The 20,953-nt window shown below is 58.2% G+C and overlaps 1 protein-coding gene and 1 long non-coding RNA gene across 6 annotated transcripts in view; one reads left to right on the top strand and one right to left on the bottom strand.

The window, feature by feature from the left end:
- Positions 1 to 20,953, top strand: part of GRIK4 (glutamate ionotropic receptor kainate type subunit 4) — a 259,741-nt gene that overhangs the window by 113,290 nt on the left and 125,498 nt on the right. For 4 of the 5 annotated variants that reach the window (XM_080650202.1, XM_080650201.1, XM_080650203.1 and 1 more), the window contains 3 exons: positions 3,763 to 3,860; positions 7,992 to 8,157; positions 19,526 to 19,704. In XM_080650202.1, the coding sequence (XP_080506328.1) occupies positions 3,763 to 3,860; positions 7,992 to 8,157; positions 19,526 to 19,704 (443 nt within the window). Of the gene's footprint in view, positions 1 to 2,537; positions 2,673 to 3,762; positions 3,861 to 7,991; positions 8,158 to 19,525; positions 19,705 to 20,953 lie in introns of those variants that run through there. The other variant, XM_080650204.1, reaches the window with a different exon arrangement.
- Positions 2,008 to 4,706, bottom strand: LOC308238390. Its single transcript, XR_013959553.1, has 3 exons — positions 4,523 to 4,706; positions 2,366 to 3,844; positions 2,008 to 2,135 (listed from the first exon to the last, which is right to left on the bottom strand). It is a non-coding gene; the product is annotated as an uncharacterized lncRNA (long non-coding RNA).

Below are 20,953 nucleotides of genomic sequence, written 5' to 3'. Positions count from 1 at the left end.
ACTTGCTTAGCTGTAGCCTTCATATGGATATATGTATAATTTTAGTCTCTGCTTTTTCCTCTTAATTTTAATGTATAGAGATTTAAGTGCTTTTATAAACTGTTCATAAGCATTTTAAAAGTCTAAGCAATCCTTCCTTGTGTATGTGACCCAGACTCTAGATAACTATTCCCTTACGACTAGACACCCAGTTTATGTCCAGTTTCCCACGGCGCTGGGAGCTGGGAGCTGGGAGCTGGGCGCTGGGCGCTGGGAGCTGGGAGCTGGGAGCTGGGCGCTGGGCGCTGGGAGCTGGGAGCTGGGAGCTGGGAGCTGGGCGGGCGCCAGGGGTTCACAGCTGTGGGTGCGCGTGCACAGGTGAGTGTGGCTGGCGCCTGTGCGGCCGAAGCACAGAGCTACGCCTTGGATTACAATGTGCCTCGCAGTTTGGAGGACAGATTGGAAGTGAAGGATCCTGGACACAGAGACCTGTGCGGAGGCCGACCTGCAACAGTGCCGTGGAAGTGGGGAGGAGGGAATGGCAGGGGGAGGAGGGAATGGCAGGGGGAGGAGGGAATGGCAGGGGGAGGAGGGAATGGCAGGGGGAGGAGGGAATGGCAGGGGGAGGAGGGAATGGCAGGGGGAGGAGGGAGTGGCAGGGGGAGGAGGGAATGGCAGGGGGAGGAGGGAATGGCAGGGGGAGGAGGGAATGGCAGGGGGAGGGGGGAATGGCAGGGGGAGGGGGGAGTGGCAGGGGGAGGAGGGAATGGCAGGGGGAGGAGGGAGTGGCAGGGGGAGGAGGGAGTGGCAGGGGGAGGAGGGAATGGCAGGGGAGGAGGGAATGGCAGGGGGAGGAGGGAATGGCAGGGGGAGGGGGTCAAGGGCCAAAACCTGGCCCCGATGCGTATAGCCAGTGAATAGAGCCGCTGAGCGTCAGGGTGACTGCGGTTCTGAGCCCGGGAGCTAAGGGCAGGGAGTGCAGTGGTTAGGCACGTGGGCTGTGGTGCTCGATGGGTCTCCAAGTGCAAGCCCAGTTCTACCATATTACCTACGTGATTTGAACAAGTTCCTGAAGCTTTGTAAGCCTCAGTTGCTCCATCTGTAAAGTGGGGAAAACAATGAATGTTCATCCTAAAGGTATGAAAATCAAATCCCATGATGTATGGCAAGTATCTATACTAATAAAAGGGTAATATGCTAATTAGACCGGGAGACCTTCCGGACCAGCCGTGGGCAAACTACGGCCCACGGGCCGGATCTGGCTGTTCTATCCGGTTCTCTTGCTCTCCCCTCCGCTCCTTTACTTTGAATTTATATTAGTTCACACAAACACTCCATCCATGCTTTTGTTCTGGCCCTCTGGTCCAGTTTAAGAACCCATTGTGGCCCTCGAGTCAAAAAGTTTGCCCACCCCTGTTCCAGACAAAGCCATGGTAGCGGGGCCAAGGCAGAGGCGGTTAGGGGCAATCAGGCCAGCGGGGTGGGGGGTGGGGGGAAGCTGGGGGTGAGCAGGCCTCCAAGGTGGTGCAGTTGGGGGCAAGCAGGCTGGCAGGGGGGGGCAGTTGGAGGTGAGCAGGCCCAGGCCGGCAGGGGGTGGGGGCAAGCCGGCCGGCAGGCAGAGTGGTTAGGGGTGATCAGGCAGGCAGGCGAGCTGTTGGGAGCCAGCAGTCCCGGATTGCAAGAGGGATGTCCGACTGCTGGTTTAGGGGCCTAAACCAGCAGTCAGACATCCCCCAAGGGGTCCCAGATTGGAGAGGGTGCAGGCCAGGCTGAGGGACATGAATTTTGTGCACCAGGCCACTAGTATAGCAAATATGATGTAGTGGGCAGAATAAGAAGATCAGGGTAGCATGTCCACACCACTCTAAGAACGTTGCATGTACTAACTCATTTATTCCCACAACAAGCCCAGGGGGGAGGTGCTGCTAGCCTTTCAGTTCCTGAAATGAGGAAGCAGGCCCAGAGAGGGCAGCGACTCGCTCTAGGTCTCACAGGCAGTGACAGAGCCCAGACTCACCCAGACGCTCTGGCCTCGGAGTTCGTGCTCTTAATGACTGTGCTTCTGCCTCTCTGTGTGGACAGCCCTCCGCTGACATCCAGCAGGTGGTTGGAACTTGACATTGTAACCCAGGACGTCGGTCAGTGTGCAGGACCACCTGGGCAGAGATACAAGCGGAGGCCACAGGCCAGGGTGAGGTGGCCCAGGGCAGTGTGACTGGGTGGCCTCTGACTGAGCAGGTGGCGGGTGGGAGAGGAGAAGCAATGACAGTGAAAAGGGTGGTCGGAGCAGTGGGTGAGATGAGGATTGGAAGGTGTCTGGGACCCAGAGGTCATGGTGACCTTGGAGAAGTAGACCCGGTAGGCTGAGGTGGGATGGGGACCGCACCTGTAGGGCGTGTAGAGATGGGTGAAGTGGCTGCAAGGAGCAGGCAGACGGTTAGGTGACTGTGAGGGCGTGGAGTGAGCACTGGAGGGCTTCATCAGACTTGCACTCCAGTGCTGGCTCTGACCTCTCTCAGGCGTGTGACTGTAGGGGAGTCACTGAGCCGCTCCAGGATGCTGTTCCTCCTGGGTGAGATCAGGAATAAGACCCGCCCGCAGCTGCTTTGGGCTTTGAGGGCTGACGAACGTGGACCATCTAGCAGGCTGAGGTCACATGAGAAACAGCTTGAACTGCAGCACATTCTTCAAAGGTGAGGTCCGGTCATGCCCGGGGCCCTGCAGGTCGATGGCCTGTGCTGTTGCAGGACCCCTGCCTGAGCTGCAGGCGGAGAGGGGACTTTGCAGGTCTGCCTGTCATCTGGTGAATTGCAGCGCTGGGTGTGAACCCTGGGGCTCCACCTCCCCACCTGCACCCCATCTGAGGCATCCGCCGGCTGTGTGGCCATGATTAGGACGCTGCCCTAAGAGGCAGAGACCAGGGTGCAGGTGTGGCTTTGCAGCTGACGCCACAAGGAACACCCCGGGCTGCTCCCTCCACCCCAGGTCACGGCCTGGGAAGTGGCTCCACTTGACTGTGGTGCGAGGTGGAGGGAAAGGTGCCGGGATCAAGCTTTGCGTTTAGGAGAAGGCTGTGGGACGGGGCCTCGGCGCACCCCTGGAGGAGGGGTGGCTGCTGGGTTCTAACATCACAGTGTGCGCCCCGAGAATTAGCCCATGTGTCCTCTCTCTGTTTCCCCTTATCTCCCATCCTTCCCTTCTCAGGCTATCGCAGAGTAAAGTCTTAGATTCTCTCCTCCCTTTATGACTGCATGTCCCCCATTCATGCGCTCACTCGGGAACCTGCACCGGGCACCTGCTCCTGCTAGGAAATAGCGGGAGAGACACCCGGGACTGAAACGTGGGGATTAGAGTTAATAAGGCTCGGCGCCTGCCCTTAGGGGTTTGACTCTGATGAGAGGAGAGAGCCATCTAAACAGCAGCCCAAGTGCAGCCGGGGGGTGGGGGCCTGCGGTTCTCACCACCAGCCTGTGTCCTTTGCTGGCAGCCAGAGGATTTATACACCCTGTCGGTTGTGGCCATATGTCGCCATCACCTGAGCCATTTCCTCACTTAATACCACCCATAAAGGGCAGTCAGGCTGTCCTGGAGCCCAGCAGTCCAGGGGAGGGAGGCCAGGCGTTGGGAGAGTGGGGGCGGGCGGGCGGGCAGCAGTGGTGGAAGGCGAGGGCAGCGGGAAGTTGGGAGGTTGGGAGTCAAGCCCAGCAGCCGCTGGCCGCACCCTGATGAGTTTCTTTTCCTTGTTTCTTTCCTGCCCCTGCTCTTCCCCTGCTGCGGCCTCAGTGTGTCAAATCCTCCCCAAGGGCGTGGTCGCTGTCCTGGGACCGTCCTCCAGCCCGGCCTCCAGCTCCATCATCAGCAACATCTGTGGGGAGAAGGAGGTGAGTGCTGGGCAGACGGGGGCCACCCGCAGGCCGCAGCCCGTGCCACAGATGCCGTGGACTCCGAGGCCAGAGGAGCCCGCGGTGCCCAGTTTATGCCACTGAAAACAGGAATGTAAATGCAGGTCAGGGAGTGTCCTTCGCGGGACACGCGCCTTTTCCCGGTTGTTTGGATGGAGGGGACTCAGAGCAGGTTTCGCAACAGGATGTCGAGGATGCCTTTGCGTCTAAGGTCCTTCGGGGAGAGTGGGGCTGGGGGAGGTGGGCAGAGGGGGGCTGGGGATGGTGTGGGGGTGGGGGTGGGGGCAGGAGGGCAGAAGTCTGACTCCACATGACAGATCCTGTTATGTATTTAGACCAGCCATGGGCAAACTACGACCCGCGGGCCTGATCTGGCTGTTCTATCCGGTTCTCTTGCTCTCCCCTCCGCTCCTTTACTTTGAATTTATATTAGTTCACACAAACACTCCATCCATGCTTTTGTTCCGGCCCTCCGGTCCAGTTTAAGAACCCATTGTGGCCCTCAAGTCACAAAGTTTGCCACCCCTGATTTAGACATTGGGACTCTGGGGAAGAAGGCATTGCTACATTCGATTGGTAAAATCAGGTTTGAAAACCTGTTTTATAAGTTCTCTAGAAAGGGATTCTATTTTGCTTTCTACCTCATTCACCAAGTCCAGGGTTCGCTCGTCCATCAGCAACTTCCTCCGCAGGTGCCGCCTCTCCCTGGACTCTCTCTCCTTTCCAAGAGCTGAGCCATTTCCTGTAGTTCTAGCTCCATGCGAGATGAGGATGCTGGCGAGGCTAAGGCACAGCCTGCTCCTGGTTTCATCGACGCCCTCCTTCACCCCTAGAGAAACAAGCGGTGGAGTTCAGCGGTTCTGCCTGTTCCTGGAATCTTTCCTAGGCCTTCCCAGAATCAGACACTTCTTTCCCTGCAAGCGTATCCCTGGAGACAGTGGCAAAGCCACCTGGCATCCTCTATCTGCCCAAGGGCCTCTAGCCAGGCCCTCCAGGGTCGGAAGGAGCTGAGGAGGGCGTGAGACCAGGAGGGACCGGAGGCTCTGCCTGGGGAGGCTCTGGCTCTTAGAAATAGGACCGGGCCCACTGCAGGGAGAAACGCCTCCGCCATGCTGTGCGGGGCAGTGGGGGGGTGCGCAGGCCTCTGCCCCGGCCCTCGCTGCTCCCTTGGACGCCACCGCTTCTCCTGTGACCAGAAGGCTGAGTGAGCTCCCTGTCTCGTGACCACTCCCGGAATCGTCACACCCGTGAACGGCCTGCAGGCCTTGCTGTCCCCTGTGGGCCTGCTCTTCCAGGGCCAGGAGCTGCTCTGTAGACGGAGCCCCCCACCTTCCTGCTCCAGGCCGAGCCCAGGGACCCACCCAGCCTCATCCCCTCAGCCGTCCTGAGCGATGACTCTCAGCCAGCCCAGGCCTCAGCCGGGCTTCTGCCCCCGGCAGCGCCCCCGCATCTCAGTCCCTGGCCCAGGACGTTGGGCCGGAGTGTAATTTCCATCTTCTTGCTGGGCTCCGAGGGACAGCTCAGCTTTGCCAGTTGAGATCCTCCCAACTGAGCTTGCCCGACGACAGCTCCTCCTTTTCTCTCTTCTGTCCTCCCTTTTCTTTTCTCTCCTCCTCCCTCCTCCCTCTCACCCTCATTTCCTCGCTGTCCCATACAGACCTTCCCCTGCCCCTCCAGAATGGCTTCCTCCTGGGCCTCAGTGGATATTTATCTCAGCTCCGCACACCCCGACCCGCTTGGCATTGTAGCCCAGAGGTGGAGCCTCTCCTTGGCAACCACACTCCCCGTCCTGCTCCCCAGCTGCCTGCAGCCCAGGACTGGCCGGACAGTGCCCCCTTGTCTGTTCCTTCCAGAGCAACCTTTGCTCTCCGTCCCGATCATGCATCGCTTTTAATATTCTATGAGGCTGAACTGCCTCACCCTGAACTCCCTCAGCTCCAGGGAAAAGAAATGGCGTTCGCACCAAGGAGCTCATTTCTTTGAGTGCTGCTGACACCCGGGCCCTGACCGCTGCTCTCCCCTGGCTGCCCTCCCCCTGCTGCTCCCCTCCCCTGCTCCCACCTCCGCAGCAGCTTCCTGGGCCATGTGTGCAATTGCAGATGGAAAGGCGTTGCTCTTGGTCCTGGTTGGGATGTCAGCAGGCATGGCCAGACACTCTTCCTGGCTCATTAGAGCGGCTGGCGGCTCCCCCAGCGCCTGTCCTTCCTCCCTCCCGGGCCCCTCCGGGAGCCCTCAGCCTCGCCTCCTGCACACACCGCTGCAGGAGCTTGTCCGGGGCCCCTGCATTTTGGGAAAAAGGGGAAAGAGGAGGAGAAGGGGCATTGCCGAGCACTTGCTGTGTGTGGCATTGAGCGCTCCGCCCTTCACTCACAGGATCTCATTTTACGCTCCCAAAGCTCCAAGAGGCACCTCTTGTCACCTCATTGGCATGAGCTGGGCCCCAAGCCACACCACCTGGATGCAAACCAAATCTTTAGACTTGAAACCCCATTTGTCCTTCACTTTCCTGAGCCCATGGATTTGAGGGCATTTCTAAGGGTATCATCTCCCCGAGGTGAGTGCGCTGCTAACGGAACCCTGGCGGCTGGATGTCCATGCACGGCGGGCCTCGGCCAGAGACGCCCAAATGTGTCCTCCCGCCCCCCACCCCGCACCCTGCCTGGCCTGTGCCTCCATCTTGCTCCTCTGTGACCTTTATCCTCACAGGGTTCATTCGTCTTAAACAAATCATATGGGATGCAAAATACAGCGGGGACGCAGCATTCTCTACGACACAGCTTCACTCTTCCGAGTCCCGGCTCATGACTCGCGGGACCCCCCAAGCCTGCACTTTCTGTCTCTGCTGGAAATAGTGGCTGCCCTGTCAGTTCAAGGGCTAATCCTAGTTGAATTCAGACATTTCTCCCCCATCTCTGCTAACCTTCCTCTCTCCTCACCTGGTTTCACGGAGATCCTCAGAAGGACTTTCCTCAGAAGCTTAAAATGATAAGGTCGCTGACTCCTGCAGAGACCGTCTCAGAACCATCGCAGACGGGGCGGCCAGCGAACGCACCATCAGAGTTCTTCCTGCTGTTTATCCTCAGCCCTACCTGCTTCAACACCGTCTGCAGCCGCGGGCAAACTGCGGCCCGCGGGCCGGATCCGGCTGTTCTATCCGGTTCTCTTGCTCTCCCCTCCGCTCCTTTACTTTGAATTTATATTAGTTCACACAAACACTCCATCCATGCTTTTGTTCCGGCCCTCGGTCCAGTTTAAGAACCCATTGTGGCCCTCGAGTCAAAAAGTTTGCCCACCCCTGTGAGCCATGCTTGCTGTGAGGTGGCCGTCCCCGTAGGCCACTGGTCCTCAGGGAGGAGTGTTGAAGTTCCAGCCCCACCTCACGCAGGGACACGGGGCAGCCTGCAGCTATCCCAGCTTGTGCCAGGGGTGAGGGAGACAGAATAAAATCAGGGTGGATGGCAGCTTATGTTTTAACCGTCCAACAACCCACCCCATGGCCTGAGCTGCCAATAAAAGAGCGATGCCAGGCTGCAGGGAGAAGAGGCGGGGTCAGGGGCGGTGCCTCCCTCTGGGGTCAGGAGCAGAGGCAGAAGGGAGCCCACTGCCCAGGAGACCACAGCAGGCGTGTATGCACCTGCCCCACTCACGGGCTCCACGGGCCTTCTCAGCCGGCGACGCTCTCTTCACGTGCGTGTTCCAGGGCGTGGGGGGAGCTGGCTGGTGCTCCTGCCTGGCCTCTCGGTCCCCAGAGCAGGGTTTTTCTTTCCCTGCCATCTCTGCGCTGACGTATTCGTGACAACTCGAGGATTATGAAGGTTATGCCTTCGAGGGCCACTTGTCTAGCTGCTCAGCAGCGGGCAGTTTCTTCCAGAATCAGTCCACGGTGCCCAGGGCATCCACACGGGCCTCCTGGAGGCTCTCCCTGCCCGCCTGCCTTCAGGGCTGTCTAGGGTGCCATCCTGTGGGTGCCCTGAGGCCTGCCAGCTGTTTCCCACTGGTGTGGAGCAAAGGCCTGACACAAAACCTCCCTCCACAGTCCCTCTAGCTCCTTTCTTCCTCTTTTTGGACCCCCCCCCCCAACCTGCTGCTCATTTTTGCTCCTTCTCTCAGGTCCCTCATTTCAAAGTGGCCCCAGAGGAGTTTATCAAGTTCCAGCTGCAGAGATTCACCACCCTGAACCTGCACCCCAGCAACACCGACATCAGCGTGGCTGTGGCTGGGGTCCTGAACTTCTTCAACTGCACCACGGCCTGCCTCGTCTGCGCCAAAGCGGAATGTAAGCCCCGCCGGCTGGCTCCCGGCAGCCCCTGTATGAGCGGGCTGATTGCAGCCCTGGCGGGGGGCACACAGGAAGGGGGCGCCCCCTAAGGCCCCAGGGAGGATAACCAGGGGGCTCGGCATCCGGGGCTCCTCTGTGAGCTCGCCTTCTGGGCTAACTTTCTCCAGAAGCGTGAGGTGATAAGGGAGCCGACCGCCTGAGAGCACCCAGGACCCTCTCACTCGGGGCGAGCCCACACAGAGAGCTTCTGCCTGGCTGCTTGTCCGCGTGTGTGCACATGTGTGTATGCATGTGCGAGAGAGAGAGAGCAGTCTGTCTGACAGATCCCCTGGGCACGGGCAGAACAGAGAGAACTGGGTGCAAGGAGACTGACTGGCCAACCTCCACGCCTTGGTGCGCCTGCAAACGCAATCCCCACACTTTCAGCCGCTGCTCAGGGGAGGCGGGGCATGAAGGCGGTGCGTTTGTACTCGATGGGCTGAGGAGCTTCTTGCCTGGAGAGCAGGCTCTGCTGATGGAACAAGGGCCAAGGTCAATTTCTGATAAAATACTTGTTTCCTGCACATGCATGTTTTGGAGATGCATTTCTCTGACTCTCAGACAGTTTGTGACATAAACGTAGGGTCTATGAGATGTAGCTCTTTTAAGCAGCACTTCCCAGGAAACCCTTGCCTCTGTGCACCCGGGGGCAGCCGCACCACAGGCAGTCGGCCAGGTGCTGACCGCAGGCTGTCAGCAGGGCCCAGCGCCCGGGCCCAGGCATCTGTGTTTGGGCAGCTCGCTGTGCAGGCCTGCCGGCGGGCCCAGGTGTGCACGGGCAGGGCTATGCCATGCCCGCCAGGGCTCCTCTTAGTCGCTGCTCAGAACTGCTAGGCGCGCTGACGTCCTCCCCGCTCCCTGGCATCCTGAAGGCATCTGCGGACATCGCCCTCCCTGTCAGGGCGGAGCCACGTCCTCACCCGTCCCGGCCCGGTGGCCTCCACAGGCACCTTCTCCCACCGCTCAGCAGACATGACTCTCCTGTACTGCGAGAGAAGCAAGAGCAGCCGAGCCCCACGGTGTGAGCCCCTCCCCCAGCCACACTCGTTCCGACCCCACCTCCTGTCCCCTGCAGTCGGTGATCTTCAGTCCAGGATCCAGGCCCGATCACCGGGCGCATTTCAGTTGTCCTGTCTCTTCAGCCTTCCTTCCGCTAGATCTGGCTCTCAGCCGCGGCGTTTTGAAGAGTTGGGCCAGTTATTTTGTAGACGGCGCTGCTTTCCCCTCAGGAGTAACTAACTGGGAGATTATCGGAAGGTGCGTGCATGCCCTGCTCTTAGGGCACATGCAGGCCTTGGCCGGAATCAGGCCACATGATTGCCAGAAGTGGTCGGAGCGCAGCGTTCTGTCTGCATTTGTGAGTGAGCAGTTCCCGGCGAGGCTCTTGGCTTCTCCTTACTTACTTCCTCTGTGAGTGCAGCTCCACGGATCCCGGTTTTATTCACTGGCTGTAATCCGTTGCTATTATTAGTGATTTGGAGGCTCAGATGATCCCAGGTTTGGCAGTGAGAGCTCTTGCAAGCTGGCCTCTGTGCCTGTTGCCTTTGAGCACCTTCTACCTCTGGCACACGGTGGTCCAGGTCCACGCGCCAGCCCAGCCCAGGGCTCAGCCATTTAGCTAAGGACCCCTGTTTTATTGTTCTGTTTGGTTTGTTTGTTTTGTGTGTGTGTTTCAAGGAATAATAGAACCCTAGGTCTGGAAGCTAGGTGTCATCTCTTACATCCTTTCAGTGGATAAACTGGGGAAAATATCTTTTCCTATCATTCTTGCCTTTCACCACTTTATATTTGTAGTTCCTTTATCTCATCATGAGGAGCCTGGCTCCCACAAAAATCAATATACTTACTCCTTTGTTCAATCCTACAGCCCATAAACTTGTTTCAAAATTACTATACCAATACCACTGTTAATAATAAACCTATTAACCTATTAAGTCATGTCAGTTTTTTTGCAGTTCTTTGGTCCTTTTATCTTCAGAATGAGGGGAGTAAAAGTACTCTAGCTAAAAGTCACCTGGGTTCTTTCTTTTTTACTTTTCTTTAATATAGTTATCTATTTGGTATATTGTTAAGTTTATTTGTGTTTATTTTCAACTATGAAGTTAAAAAAATCCTCATTGATTTAACTTCTGGCATTTTAATTATGATGTGTTTGGTGTGGCCCTCTTTGGGTTCATCTTGTTTGGGACTCTGTGCTTCCTGGAGTTGTGTGTCTTTTGCTTCACCATACTGGGGAAGTTTCAGTCATTAACTTTTGGGAAAGGTTTTCTGTCTCTTTCTCTCTCTTCTTCTGGGACCACTTAATTCAAATGTTGGGATACTTGATGTTGTCCCAGAGGTCCCTAAACTGCACTTATTTTTTTTAATTCCTTTTTCTTTTTGCTGTTCCAACTGGATGTGTTCTGCTCCTTTGTCTCCTCAGTCACTGATTAGATCCTCTGCTTCCTCTAACCTGCTGTTGATCCCATCCAATGTATTCTTCATGTCAACTATTGCATTCTTTATTTCAGACGGGTTGTTTTTATGTTTCCTGTCTCCTTTTTTATGTTTCCTATTTCTTTGTTGAGATCATTGAGCATCCTAATAACCAGTGTTTTGAACTCTTTATCTGATAGATTGCTTGTCTCTGTTTCATTTCATTCTTTTTCTGGGGCTTTGTGCTGGTCTTTAGTTCAGGACGTATTTCTCTGTCTCTTCATGTTGGCCGTCTCCATGTGTTTGTTTGTATGAAATGGGTGAAACAGCAACCTCTCCTGGTCCTGCAGGAGTGACCTTGTGTAGGAGGGCTCCTGTGTGGACTGCATGTCAGTGTCCTTGGCAGGCCAGCAGGAGCTGGAGCCTGCATGGGAGTTACTGGGGGTCAGGGCTTACCAAGGCCTGGAGCTGTGGCTGGAATGGGAAGGGCCAAGGGAAGTCCCAGGGGCAGGCTGCACTGGGCCCTTGGCAGGGTGGCTGGACTTGTAGCTGGAGGGGGCTCAGGCCTCCCAGAGTTCCTGGGGCAAGTGACCCTGGGACCGAACAGCAGCTGGAGGTGGTGCTAGCTGTAGGGATTCTGGAGGTAATCTGGGCTGTAGCAGAGGGAGGTATGGTTGCTGGAAATTCTGAGGACAAGCCACACCTGGGTGGGAGCTGCAGCTAACGTGAACTTGAATGCGACTTGAGGAGAGTCTGGCAGCGAGTCACGAGGCTGGAAGCCGGAGCCAGAGCCAGAGCTGTTTCAGGGAGACCTGTTTTGTGTGGTCAGCCTCTCTCTCTCTCTCACTCTCTCTCTCTCTCTCTCTCTCACACACACACACACACACACACACACACACTAGTTGTGCAGAAGCTGTTTGGTCAGCCCCCATTCTTCTCCTGGGGGAACTGCTCTGTCTGTAGGTGTCATTGTATGTGTTGCTGGAGAGGGGAGGGCAGGGTGTCCCATGCCGCCATCTTGGACCAGAGCCCATGTGTGCTTTTCACATCCCTTATTTATTACAACCCAGGCTTGGAAGTACTGGGATTCCTAAGTGAAATATAAAACTCAGTTCCTCACTCTCACCAGCCACATTTCCAGGTCTCAGTGGCCACACGTGGACAGCGCAGATCTAGAACTTTCCCACCAGATGTTCCATTGGACAGCGCTACTTTAGATGATGCGTGCTTTGGGAATAAAGAGTTTTGTGGCCCTCCCCCCAAACCCAGAAGTATTGGCTACCACTCTGTCCTATTTCCCCTTGTAGAGGTGCGCAGCTCACATTAGCATGGACGCTGACCGGTCCTATACCAAACAGCTATCTTACCTCATCTTCCAAGTAGGTTGGCCATGAGCCCAAGAGGATGCTGAGCTGGAAGCCATCGGATGCTCGTCTCTGATAGGACATGGCTGGGAACCAGGTGGTCCCCCTCGTGTGGGATCCTTGTACCATTGAATGGTGTAGCGGAGTCAAGGACTCCCCTGGAAATTTCTGCCACAAGCCCCCTCAAGCAGGACAGAACCGGTGCGCCCCATGCTCACAGCAGGAGTGTTGAGGGACAAAGCGCAGGCTGTAAACATCTCCAGGCAAAGCTTCTTCTGCAGTTTTCTCAGTGGTGGGTACAATGTCTCACCAACCTGACAGGAAGTTCTTCCTTGTGTCTAGCCACAGTCCCTCTTGCTCTCAATCTGCTGGGCCCTGGCAGCTGAGGCCCATGCGGGAAACACACTGTGAATTTGGGAGACAGATGGCAGCGCAGATGCCACGTTCTTCCCACCCCCATCTTTCCATCAGACAAGGGGACAGTCTCCACGGCCATCCCAGGCACAGACTGTCCTGCCTTTAAGCGAGAAGCCTCAGCCTCCCCCACACCCTCTCTTTCCCCTCTGGCCCATGTTCGGCCCTCCCTGCCATGCTTGGGCCGAGCGAGGTGTGGGATGGGACAAAACAAAGAAGCAGGTGAAATATGTTGTTCAAGCATTTGAACTAATTCTGTGCCCCTTCCCCACCAGCAACACACCGGAGCCTCGTCCTGCTCCCTCATCTGCTCATGGAGCGGTCTGAAGCCACTCCTGGGGCACGGGTGCCTGGCAAGCAGGAGGGCGCTGGAGACTCCCAGGTTTAGGGCACCGTGCACAGGGTGAGCTCCGTGTTGCTCACTAAGCCTCCCCACCGTCCTCTCAGGTCGGGATTATGCCAGCTGCCTCCGGGGAACATTAACATTTGCAGAAGCAAAGCCCGCATCCAAGGCATCAGCTGGTGGAGAGGAAGTGATGCCCGTGGAAATGGGTGTTTATCTTGTTTTTTGATACGAGGGTCCTCTGTGTCCCCCGAAGAGCCTTCCTGTGGGCATTTGTGTCATTGCCCTCTGGCCCTGTCCAACCCTGGCAGTGTCTTTCACAGCCTCTCCATCTCCCTCCCCCTCCACTGGCCCCTGCCTTCCACTCCCCACAGCCAGCCTTTCTCCTGCTCAGAACAGCAGGCCACCCACATCCTGTGCAGGGCTGTGGGGTCCCCTCATCCTGAGCTGGACTTGGCAAGGACTCCTGCTGGGCCAGGGCCCTTCTGGAGAGGAGGGCTGGGTGGGGGTGGAAGGGAGGCCAGGGGGAGAGCAGCTTCTGACCTCTCTGTGCAGCTGCCTCTGATAAACCCCTTCGTTCCATTAACCGGGTGGAAGTGAAGAGAATGACAATTGAAGCATGTCAAATGCACTGAAACACTCCTAATATTTTTAAAGTAACCAAACCACACTTTCTCTTCTACAAATTTCTTCCCCTGCCTAGAATTTTTAAAATATTCTCTTCTGATTCATAGAATTAGAGAATCTGTGCACTGGAAAGACATCAACATTCTTCTAGTTCAACTTCCAGCCCCAGGTTTGGGTTTAATCCCTGGGCAGCCTCCTCAGAGGCTCCGCCCTTCCCGGCTGCCTGCAGCGCCTGGCTCCTCCCTCCTGCAGCTGCCACAGCGTCGTTGCTGGCATCTTGAACAGAGGTTCTTCCTCAGGCTGAGGGAGGCCTGTCTCGGGGGCTCCCAGCCGCTCCTTGTTCCTGGAGACCCTAGGCTGCTGGGGACCAGAGTGTCTTCCTCCAGCCAGAAACCTTGTTCCCTCTGCTGCCCCACCAGGCACTGCAGCTCCCTGGTCTGTTAGGATGTGGGGGTGCTGTCTGCGGCCCACAGTCTCTAGTTCCATTGGTCAGTAAGCACCCCGAGTGGACTGGCGTGGAGCGGGTGGAGTGAGCAGTCTCTAGTTCCATTGGTCAGTAAGCCCTGCCTTGCATGAGAGATATGCAGAGAAGTGTGAGTGGGACTCCTACCCAACATGGTGAAATAGTGTATGTGTGTGCATGTTGTAATATGTAACACACTAGAGGCCTGGTGCACAAAATTCCTGTACAGGCAGGGTCCCTGGGCCTGGCCGGCGATCAGGGCCGATCTGTGGAGTGACTGGTGCGCTGATCAGGGCTCCTGCTCGCACCCACCTTAGCTGGCCTGGCACTGCCCACTCGCCAGCCCCGCCCCCTGCTGCTGCTGCCAGTTGCCTCCCTCTGAGGGGTGATCAGGGGGCCCCTGCTTGCACCCACCTTGGCTGGCCTGGTGCCACCCACTCGCCGGCCCCACCACCCACCGCCACAGCTGGTGGGGGCCTGTGGGCTGGGATCAACTCCTGCATGGAGCGTCTGCCCCCTGGTGGTCAGTGTGTGTAATAGTGACCAGTCATTCTGCTGGTCATTATGCCATTCGGTCAATTTGCATATTAGGGTTTTATATAGATAGATACATATATATATGTAGATGCTATAAAAGAGTTTAACTGAATCCTGGAAGGAAGAAAAGATACCTACTAAGAAGGGATCAATTTAAAAGAGCAGAGCCCAGCAGCCGTTTCTGCACAGGGACCTCTCACGCAAACCACACTTCCCCTTGGGAAGGTTCTGCGCTGAGATGCCGCTGATCTGCCCTCATAAAGCAGTTCCTCAAATCCTAGTTTGTCCAGTATGGCTGAGGCTTTCCCCATCCAATCGGAGCTGTGCAGGTCTGACCAATCAGCGCATTTCTATTCTGATCAATTAGAACAGTGCCTTTGGACCAGTCAAATGGGAGGATCTGGGGTTCTCATTTGCATGAGGATGGGCCAATCAGGGGCCAGGGGCTGGGGACTTCTGTCCATGTAAGCCAGCGTCCCTCTGGGAGTGCACTTTCCTTGGCAGCTGGAGGCTGCCTGACTCAGGCTGCAGCCAAAACACTGAAGACATCTCAGAGACGTCTCACGGGAGCCAGACAGAGCGCACTAGCAGCACAGAGCAAAGCCAGGCAGGCTGGCGTGGACTGGCGTGGAGTGGGCAGAGCATGCAGACTGGCGTGGAGTGGGCGGAGCGAGCAGACTGGCATGGACTGGCGTGGACTGGCATGGAGCAGGTGGAGTGAGCAGGCTGGCATGGACTGGCGTGGAGCGGGCGGAGCGAGCAGACTGGCGTGGACTGGCGTGGAGCAGGTGGAGCGAGCAGGCTGGCATGGACTGGCATGGAGCAGGCAGAATGAGCAGGCTGGCGTGGACTGGCGTGGAGCGGGTGGAGCGAGCAAACTGGCGTGGACTGGTGTGGGGCGGGCGGAATGAGCAGACTGGTGTGGACTGGCGTGGGGCGGGCGGAATGAGCAGACTGGCGTGGACTGGCGTGGACTGGCATGGAGCGGGTGGAGCGAGCAGACTGGCGTGGACTGGCGTGGAGCGGGCGGAGCGAGCAGACTGGCATGGACTGGTATGGGGCGGGCGGAATGAGCAGACTGGCGTGGACTGGCTTGGACTGGCATGGAGCGGGCGGAGCGAGCAGACTGGTGGGCGGAGCCAGCAGACTGGCGTGGACTGGTGTGGGGCAGGCGGAATGAGCAGACTGGCGTGGACTGGCGTGGGGCAGGCGGAATGAGCAGACTGGCGTGGACTGGTGTGGGGCGGGTGGAATGAGCAGACTGGCGTGGACTGGTGTGGGGCGGGCGGAATGAGCAGACTGGCGTGGACTGGCATGGAGTGGGCAGAATGAGCAGACTGGCGTGGACTGGCGTGGACTGGCGTGGAGCGGGTGGAGCATGCAGGCTGGTGTGGACTGGCATGGAGCAGGCGGAGCGAGCAGACTGGCGTTGACTGGCATGGAGCGGGCGGAATGAGCAGACTGGCGTGGACTGGTGTGGGGCGGGTGGAATGAGCAGACTGGCGTGGACTGGTGTGGGGCGGGCGGAATGAGCAGACTGGCGTGGACTGGCATGGAGCGGGCGGAATGAGCAGACTGGCGTGGACTGGCGTGGAGCGGGCGGAATGAGCAGACTGGCGTGGACTGGCGTGGAGCAGGCGGAATGAGCAGACTGGTGTGGACTGGCGTGGAGCGGGCAGAGCGAGCAGACTGGCGTGGACTGGCGTGGACTGGCGTGGAGCAGGCGGAGCGAGCAGACTGGCGTGGACTGGCGTGGAGCGGGCGGAATGAGCAGACTGGCGTGGACTGGCGTGGAGCAGGCGGAGCGAGCAGACTGGCGTGGACTGGCGTGGAGCGGGCGGAATGAGCAGACTGGTGTGGACTGGCGTGGAGCGGGCAGAGCGAGCAGACTGGCGTGGACTGGCGTGGAGCAGGCGGAGCGAGCAGACTGGCGTGGACTGGCGTGGAGCGGGCGGAATGAGCAGACTGGCGTGGACTGGCGTGGAGCAGGCGGAGCGAGCAGACTGGTGTGGACTGGCGTGGAGCAGGCGGAGCGAGCAGACTGGCGTGGACTGGCATGGAGCAGGCGGAGCGCGCAGACTGGCGTGGACTGGCGTGGGGCGGGCAGAGCTGCCTGCTGAGGAAGGCCTGGGCCCTGGGAGCCTCTCAGGTAGCTCCCGGCCCTGCAATCACACTGTATTACTGCTGAGCTATTTGCACTGAATAAGGTTTCGTCTTCCCCACACCCCACATTGGGGATTCCTGTGGTGTTGAATTGGCGCCACTGGTCATCAGGTGACATAACCACGGGCTGTTTTGTGGGTGGGATGATAAGTTTTGTAAGAGGTGGGAGACGGTGAAGGATGGTTGGGCTGTGAAGGTGGGAGGGAGAGGAGTGGAAACTGGATTTGCGAAGCACCTTCTAGGTGACAGACACTGCTCTGCTTACTGGACGTCCTCTTACTAACCCGGTGCGGCGGCTCCCCTCCCTATTTCCAGACCTCTGGCCTCTGGGAGGGTAGTAACCCCTGTCACCCCCAGGCTTTCCTGTCTCCTTCCACTGAATTTCATTGCCAAGACTGAATGGCCCCCGGGGATGTGGCCTCTTTCCCAGTCACGCTCCAAAGATTCTCCCTGCTACATCCAGCTCCCCTGGGAGGCCCCTCCGCCCCTGCAGCTGCGAGCTTCCTCCCCCCGCCCCAGCACAGGCAGGTCTTTCCTGAGGCAAGGCGATGCTGAGGCCAGGAGCGCCCCCTGTGGCCTCGGAAAGGCTGGCCCAGGCCTCAGTGCGGGTGAGGATGCGCTTTCCCGTCAGAGGAAAGGGGGTGAATACCCTCTCCGTTCACTTACAGATTCACTTACAGGACAGAACGCAGCGGCCCTAGAAACCCGGCGTTCAGGCTGTGGAAGAAAACAGGGACGTGAGCTGAACTTTCCTGTAGACTTAGCTCCTTGGACCCTAAGCTCCTGGAGGGCAGGGTCCATCCTCTCTTCTGGGTTTGGGGGCCAGTGCCTGGCACTTGGGGTGCGCAGGGTGAGTTTGGTTCAACAGACTTCTACTCCCCGCCCTCTTCGTTCTGCATCGCTGAGCCTCGCCTTCGGAGCTCTTGTGCGGATGAGTGAATACAGGAGAAGTAACATGGATACTACAAGTTCCAGTTCCCAGCGAGCTTTCCTAAGGGGCCTCCTTGAACTCTGGCCTGTTATACCCATTTTACAGATGAAGATGGAGCCTCAAAGAGGTTAGGTGACTTCTCAAGGTCACAGAGCCAGGGAGGGCTGACCTTGAGCTTGAATCCAGACCTGCCCCCGGGATTGGCAGCAAGTGCCCGCCACCCTCATTGCCGTGGAGGCCAGTGGAGAGGGGCTTCGAGGGGCACAGACGGCCGTGGCTCTTTACAGTCTGTGTCCTGTGGGGGAGGAAGGAAAGGCAGCCCCATTCCGTGGCTGCACCGCTGGCCCTTCCAGGCTCCCCCTCCCCACCCACCCCAGCCTCCAGCCCCTGGAATGCTGCTGAGGCCCCATGAGGATAGAGGTTGCCCACCTCCTAGAGCTCCCGTCTCCCTCATGCCAGGCCCTTGGGCTCCATCTGCTACGTTTTCCCTGTTTACATCCAGAGAAAACGCCGGGGCCGGCCTCGGCTCTGCCTGCTGCCTTCTGCGTGGTCTGTCCTCAGCGGCAGCCTATTCCATGGGGAAAGGGCTGGATGGAGAGGAGAACATGGGACCCTGAGCCCAGCTGGCTCCCTGGTCGCCAGGCAAGGCCTCTCTAACAGAAAGAGGAAGGCATGGACCCTCCTCCCGGCTCCCGCTCTCTCTGACCTTTGGATCCTCAGGAGTCAAGAGGGGGAGGTACCTGAGCAGGGAGGGGTCTCTGGACACCTCAGAACATTCCTGCGTTTCATGTCCCTTCAGCCAGGATGGAAACGGGAGCGTGGGGGCCTCCGCCTGGTGAGCAAGCCAGGCCTTCCCTCTGCTCCGCGTGTGGAGCCCATGTTCCAGCGGCCCTGTCTGCAGCCTTGGGCTCTGCGCTGGGGACTGACGACACCTGCCGCGTCGCTGGGAGTGCTTAAATGAGGTGGACCACCTACAATGCTCAGCCGATCACCTGGAGCGCAATAGGGTTTAATGGATGTTACTTGTGAGCTTGCTTTGAAGAGCAAATGCTTATAGGCCTATTCCATTGGGCTTGAGCTCACTGTATTCCCAGGAGACCTGCACACTCGCCGGCCTGCCTTACAGACAGAGCAGAATTAAGACCTTTTGTCTCATTCACACATCTGGACCCTCTCCCCCCACCCCTGCCCCAGGCAGCAGGGAGCAGTGACCGGAGGGGCGGAGGGGGTGGTCCTTAGAGCGGTCCAGTCTTCCTGTTCTGTTCTGGGCCCCATGATGGCCTGCCGGGGTGCAGCTTGAAGCCTGTTCTTTTAAAGCTACACTAACACTTTGTCTGATGCAGCCATTGTGCTCTGAGGAGCTCACAGTGTTTTGCAAGACCTGTTTTCGGGGCCTTGTGATCACAAAGGACTGGGCCCCGACCCCCACAATGCAGATGAAGGCTGTTGAGAGTGCACGTAACGGCGAGGAGGGTTTGCCACGTGCACGCTTGGGCCCAAGTGTTTCACGTGCCTCATCTAATCCTCCCCACGGCCCTGGGAGCTGGCTGCTGTTGCTGCTCTCATTTCTCAGATGAAGAAACTGAGGCCAAGACACCCGGCCGCACGAACAGGTCACACAGTGAGCAAGTGGCTAAGTTAGGGCAAGAAGCCCAGGCCTGGTGGTCCCTGAGCCCAGGGCTGCCTGCTGGCCAGTGCTGCCCGAGGATCAGGAGCGAGTGGGGGCTCTTTCTGCCTGGAGGGAACCCCAGGAGCGAGTGGGGGGTTCTGTCTGCCTTGGGGGTAGGAGGGCTGGAGAGAGTGGGGACTCTGTCTGCCTGGGGGGAGTGCATTGTCTGCCTTATAGGAGCTTCCCAGGGGAGGCAGGGGGAGCCCTGGACGTGTAAGAGCACCTGTTTTATTGAAGAGGGGATACTTGAAGCTCAAAACAGCTAAGAACCTCGCTCAGGCAAAGATGCACTTGCTGGGCCACCTGCCTCCAGCAGGCCCTGGTGGGCGGCCTGCTCCTGCTCCAGTGGGTCCCAGGCGGCATGCGGACCCTCAGGGCCTTCGTCCTTTCTCCCCCCCAGGCCTTTTAAACCTGGAGAAGCTGCTCCGGCAGTTCCTTATCTCCAAGGACACACTCTCCGTCCGGATGCTGGATGACACCAGGGACCCCACCCCACTCCTCAAAGAGATCCGGGACGACAAGACCGCCACCATCATCATCCACGCCAACGCCTCCATGTCCCACACCATCCTCCTGAAGGTGCGTCCCTCCGCCCCTCCCACGGAGCACGTGCTCTGCTCTCTCCGTGCTGGGGGTCCTCCTGGCCGTGGCCCCAGGAGCCCCGGGCTGGGCCCGAGCTCTGACCAACCTCTGTGTGCCTTAGTCCCCCTGAGGGCTGCCGGGAGAAAGGGTGATGGCGATGTTGTAGGAACACTGAGCTGCTGCAGGAGGGCAGCCGCCAACACAACGCTGGCAGCCGAGATCCCGCCAGGGCTCGGGGGGGCCCTGAGTCTCTAGAGGGTTTGGGGTGATGGGATGGGCTGTCTGCCCAGCGGTACAGAAGGATCCCCATGTGTGGACACCCAGGGCAGTCTCATCTGTGTGCACTGCTGAACATGGGCCTGCACGTGACCTTACACGGGTGCCCTGGTCACCAGGGCCACGGTGTGGTTTCCCAGTGTGAGGTGGGTGTGATATGCCCACTTCACAGATGAGGAAACTGAGGCTCCACGAGAGGAGCAGCCTGGCCCATGGCCCAGCCCTGGGAGCAGAGCCAGGCCTGCACCAGCCTCCCTGCCCACAGTGGGCTCTCCTGCCCACCCCGCCACAGGCCTCACTCAGGACCTGCACACAGGGAAGCTGGGCCTCTGAGGCCAGCGCCAGGGAGACAGAGACAGACACGCAGCAAGGCCAGCTGCCTGGGCATCCGCGCTGGCACACAGCTGGAAACCACTGGACAGCCACGGCGTCTCCGGGCACCAGCCCTGGGCTGGCGGCCGGGCCAGGCATGCACCCCAAACAGAGTGGGCCTGCCTTGGAGCTCCTCCTGACTCGCAGCAGCTCCCCAGCCTCTCCAGGCCCAGCAGCCTCTCCCAATGCCATTTTAGCTGCACATCTAAAAGCAGCACCTCAGCTCCGGGAGCGGGGAGCGGGGAGCCAGGCTCCTCATTCACTCCACCAGGCAGGGGGAGCTGCAGATGGGATGACCTCTCTTCCTCCCCCCGCTCCCTCTCTCCCCCCAGCTCGTTTTTGTCTCCAAGTTAACAAGAGATGTGAATGCATTCTGAGAACCGAGGTTTATCCCTTCAGCCTGTTGCTATAGTAATTTCTCACAGCTCAAACCCATGTCTGTCTGTGTGCATATACCCAATTCATACACACACACACACACACACACACACACACTCACACACGCACACACGCACACGCACACGTTTTCTCTTTTCCTCTTTCTTCTCTCATGTGTGGGACTAGGATCAATGAAGTCATCAGGATGGAAAAAGCTCCT

This window comes from Plecotus auritus (assembly GCF_963455305.1).
Source record: "Plecotus auritus genome assembly, chromosome: 13".
Classification (NCBI taxonomy): domain Eukaryota; kingdom Metazoa; phylum Chordata; class Mammalia; order Chiroptera; family Vespertilionidae; genus Plecotus; species Plecotus auritus.
Note: the sequence above shows the minus strand (reverse complement) of the source record. Positions and strands in the feature narration are given on the sequence as shown.